This window comes from Babylonia areolata, chromosome 14, assembly GCF_041734735.1.
Source record: "Babylonia areolata isolate BAREFJ2019XMU chromosome 14, ASM4173473v1, whole genome shotgun sequence".
Taxonomy (NCBI): domain Eukaryota; kingdom Metazoa; phylum Mollusca; class Gastropoda; order Neogastropoda; family Buccinidae; genus Babylonia; species Babylonia areolata.
In genome coordinates this window covers 16,496,024-16,501,023 of record NC_134889.1, presented here as the reverse complement: position 1 = coordinate 16,501,023, position 5,000 = coordinate 16,496,024, and the positions used below count along the sequence as shown (strand labels likewise).

Genomic DNA, 5,000 nt, shown 5'->3' with positions numbered 1-5,000 from the left:
GCTTATACTCTGTGTGTGTGTGTGTGTGTGTGTGTGTGCGTGTGTGTGCATGTGTGTGTGGATGCATGCACATGCATGTGTGCATGTGTGTTTGTTGCCTGTGCATGCACCCATGTGTTTGAGTATGAGTGTGTGTATGAGAGAGAGAGAGAGAGAGAGAGAGAGAGAGAGAGAGAGAGAGAGAGAGAGAGAGAGAGAGAGAGAGAGAGAGAGAGTGTGTGTGTGTGTGCCACTTTGTTGTTGCTTGATTCAGTCAGTGTGACATTGCTCATGACAACTAAGTGGTCACTGTGTTGATTTCCATCCCAAGATCTCTGACGCACACGGTTTGAATCCGAGCAGCACCCTATGGCTTACAGGAAGACTTTTCATTCCACACTGACATGTGCTATCTAGTCTTTGACTTCCTCCACATATCATACAATACATATGCAGCAACATCCACAATGCATGTTGAAAGACCCCACAACTTGTATCAGCATTCACTCAGTTAATAACAATAATAATTATCATTATTACCAATTTTATTGTTATTAATATTATTATTAGTAGTAGTAGTAATAGCAATAGTAGGAACTTTTGGATTTGGTTCAGCAACTATGGGTCATTTGACTTGTCCACCACAAAATCAATGGGCCATTCGAAAAAAAAACATGATAGGTCAGAAAAAAAAAAAAAATTAATTACCCTGAAACAGTCACAAATCTCCCCCCCCCCCCCCCCCCCACACACACACACAAAAGCATCGCACACAACCACACACACTTGCGCGTGCACACACACATGCACATACAGAAGCTAACAAACGCACCTGTTCCTAAATTCCCTCTTCCATACAAATATACACATAGCCGTCACAGGATATGTAATGTCCAGCCCATCCTGAATTGCATAACGGTGTTCCCACAGATGTCTGGAAGCAAACTGTGATAAAACAGAGCAGCCAGTAAGTGTTCTGGGGATGTTTGTCATTGTGGTTGACCACGGTGTGGCAACGACTGCCACTTTTTCCCCTGTGGAGTTTTTTTAATTGCAGTCATGACTATTTTGTTGGGGATAAAAAAAAAACAAAAAACCTATAAAAGGCAAAAAGGCCTTAACTTGCAAAATAATTAATATGTCAAGCGACCGACTGGCAGCCACATCGTTGGGTCACTTCAAATTTGTATGTGTCAATGACTGATGACCAACTCCAAACCTGAATCCTGTTAGTAGCAGTAGTTTATTATTATCATTATTGTTGTTGTTTCTATTATCATTATTGTTCTTCTTATTATCATATAGAACTCATATGGCTCAAACTCCCCAAATAACGAGCTCTAACCGCCTCACAAGGAACAATACAAATACAATTATGCAGAATGGCATTCAACAACATGAGGACATACGAGAAACAAAATATTCGTGTGCTTATCTTTTTACACCAAGACAATACTTAAAAATTGTAAATATGAATCATTACACCATAAAAAGCACAAAATATACCTTACATACATACAAACATGCACACACACACACAGTAAACACACACCACAAGCACACACACTACATGGATACTTCAACAGAGGGAGGGGGGAGGAAGGGAGATGTGTAGGTGTTTGGGGGTGGGACGAAGACAAGACAGACAACGAGTTAAGCATGTACACATCTACACTGCAGAGGCTGAATGGATGTTGAGTGTTAAAAGTCTCTTTCAACCACTTTGTCTGCATCAATGTATGTGTGTTATCATAGAGGATGTTAACATTTTCCACCAGTGGTACTGGGGAGAAGGTGTCACCTTAGGCAGCAATAAAAACTGTTTTCAAAAAGTGAAACATGAAGATTTGGAGGGTTTATTTATTTATTGATTTTTTTTTTTTTTTTCATTTATTGATTTTTAATTATTTAAATGAGCTTGGACAAATGAATACCATTGAATTTCTATTTTCAGCTACAACAGATGTTTGTATGATCATTCTGTTATGCGTCAAGATACATACTTAAACCGATTATTACACACAACTTTTTCACCTGTGTAAAATATGAACTGCACTAATGCGAAAAAAAGAATGTTCAGCTGGAACATGGCAGGTATTCCCATGCTGGAATGCTATTTCACCTCATCATGATAATACTCCCTTTCACACATGGCATTCCCCTGACTGTCAGTTCTTTCTCCTAAAACAACAGAGCCACTACCTCGGGGACAGCCACAGACATGCTCAGTCACAGAGGAAGCAGCATAAACCAACACCTGTTAACATTTACAGCCTGACACAAATAATGGACTCTGCCGTCACATTCATACCAAAGTCCTCACTCCAGCTGTGCAGACAATGTGTACAATGCTTACGGCACTAATTAGATATTTTGTAATGCTCTTGCACAAGATTGCTTTTCTATATGGTTTGTTCACTTCTTTTCCCTATCACTGACCCAACCCCATCCTTTCCTGAATAGCTCTCTTTTTACTGATGTACCGTGGTTAAGTTTAAAAAAATGTCAAAGGTCCCATGGCCGTTAACGAATTGAACTCATTTTCACTGTGTCTAGGGCACGGCATTGGGGGGGTGGGGCACAATCCACTCCTTCCCTAGTGGAAGTCAGATACCTATTCACACTTTAGTGGAGTGAGGAAAATCAAGGTAAAGTGCCTTTCCCAAGGACACAACAGCACACCGAAAGAGGGCCTCCAACCCTGATCACTGGTGGAGACCGGATCCGACTCTGCCATGGTGCCTCTGTTTCAGCACACACACACACTCACACAAAATACACATCTTGTGGAAGGTGAGAAAAACAGCAATCCAGAATACAGATGGCTATCAAAGGACCTGATTTCTGGATTAAAAAAAAAAAAAGTATGGCAGTGGGAAATGAGGCAGAGTTGAGAACTCTGAAGATGAGAAATGAAAATGACTTCAGTTTTGCATCACAGGACTGCAATCCACTTTCAGCACATCTGAAAGAAGTCGTGTTCAATAGAAATATATAAAGATACAAAATGGAAGTCACTGTTAGTGCGATATGTTCAAACTGACAGAAGAATCCACGTTCACACATCATATCAATCCAGATTTGTTTTGTTTTATTCTATTTTGCTTTTTCACTCATTAGCGAAGCAGTAAATGACTGCAACATGAGAACACAAGGGGGTCAACACAGAGACGCACACAATATCCAGCAAACGTCACATTTATCCCAAGACGCACCAATCCATCATCAGCTAGAGAAACAGCACAGCAAAAGAAACGCACAAACCCCCCCCAAAAAAACCAACAAAAAAACCCAATCTCTTCTTCCTCTTCTCTCATAACTCTATGAAGTGTCATTGGATCACCCCACAAAAGATCAGTTGACCAGATTCTTCCAGGTCTGTCACCTGTGTATAAAAGCCTGGCCTTCACGCAATGTTGTTAGTCCATCATTTGTTTTTTTCTGTGTTTCTTAAAACCAACTAACAATAACAGACCAAATATGTCTGAGATGACAACGCTGATACAGCCAAAGATAATTTAAAGAACAGACCTCTGAGATGGCCTCCAACACAAAGCAGACAAGCCAGCATGATGTTCACTCTTCCTACCTGTTGCTGTGCCGTCTGAGTTTTGCACTTCCGCAGGCGACCTTTGGCGGCGTCAAGGTCCAGTCTCTTGTTCTCCAGGAGCCTCTCTTCTTTCTGCAAGGTGTAACAGAGGTAGAGGTTTTACAGCTTCTTTCTGCAATGTGTAACAGAGGTAGAGGTTTTACAGCTTCTTTCTGCAAGGTGTAACAGAGGTAGAGGTTTTACAGCTTCTTTCTGCAATGTGTAACAGAGGTAGAGGTTTTACAGCTTCTTTCTGCAATGTGTAACAGAGGTAGTAATAGAGGTAGAGGTTTTACAGCTTCTTTCTGCAAGGTGTAACAGAGGTAGAGGTTTTACAGCTTCTTTCTGCAATGTTTAACAGAGGTAGAGGTTTTACAGCTTCTTTCTGTAATGTGTAGCAGAGGTAAAGGTTTTACAGCTTCTTTCTGCAAGGTGTAACAGAGGTAGAGGTTTTACAGCTTCTTTCTGCAATGTGTAGCAGAGGTAGAGCTTTTACAGCTTCTTTCTGCAAAGTGTAACAGAGGTAGAGCTAGAGCTTTTACAGCTTCTTTCTGCAATGTGTAACAGACGTAGAGGTTTTACAACTTCTTTCTGCAATGTGTAGCAGAGGTAGAGCTTTTACAGCTTCTTTCTGCAATGTGTAGCAGAGGTAGAGCTTTTACAGCTTGATTCTGCAGGAGCCTCTCTTCTTTCTGCAGTGTGTAACACTGGTAGGGGTTTTACAGCTTGATTCTGCAATTCTGTGGCAAATACATATGCACATACATATGAGCACAAACACACAGTTACACTTGAATCAAATGCTGTTGCTTTCACTGTGGAAAGAACAACATTAAAATAGACTGACGTGTGGGTGACAAACACAAGAAACTGCAAAGACTGCCAACCTAATGAGGCGAACCCCCGGAGATGTGAATCATGAGGAATAAAAGGCCCAAACAGTCGCACCCAAAGCATAATTTTCAAACAAATAATCATTGGGTTGTGCGTCAAGTTTAGAACTCCAAACGGTGAGTTTCCCTTCCCTGGTACACACCACAGAGCTGGCTGCTGATTCCATGGTGCTGACTAACCTCCAAGAAACATCAAATCCTGAAGTCAGTGCTTGTTATCCTGTCTTGTCCCAGTAGTATGGAACAAACTGCCCTTCTCAGTCCATCATCTGGATTCCCCAGTTCATTTTTCAAAACACCCCTCTTCCCTTCTGCCTACCATGTTATTGACTATTGTGCTTCTTGAACTTCCGGTTGTGTGTGTGTGTGTGGGTGTGTGTGTTTGTTTGCATAGATGAGTATACACATGCTTGTTCCTGTATGGTGTACTTGATACACATATGCTTATGAATACATAACTTTTTCTTTCTTACTGAATACACCATGAGCTCCCGGTCTTCAAGATGTGATTGTCAATATGCATTATCATGACTATTCTC

General features: G+C 41.1%; 1 protein-coding gene across 2 annotated transcripts in view; it reads right to left on the bottom strand.

Moving 5' to 3' along the window:
- LOC143289871 (endophilin-B1-like) overlaps positions 1-5,000 on the bottom strand; it is a 29,606-nt gene that overhangs the window by 18,654 nt on the left and 5,952 nt on the right. For both annotated transcript variants that reach the window (XM_076599076.1, XM_076599077.1), the window contains exon 5: positions 3,569-3,661. In XM_076599076.1, the coding sequence (XP_076455191.1) occupies positions 3,569-3,661 (93 nt within the window). The remainder of the gene's footprint in view (positions 1-3,568; positions 3,662-5,000) is intronic.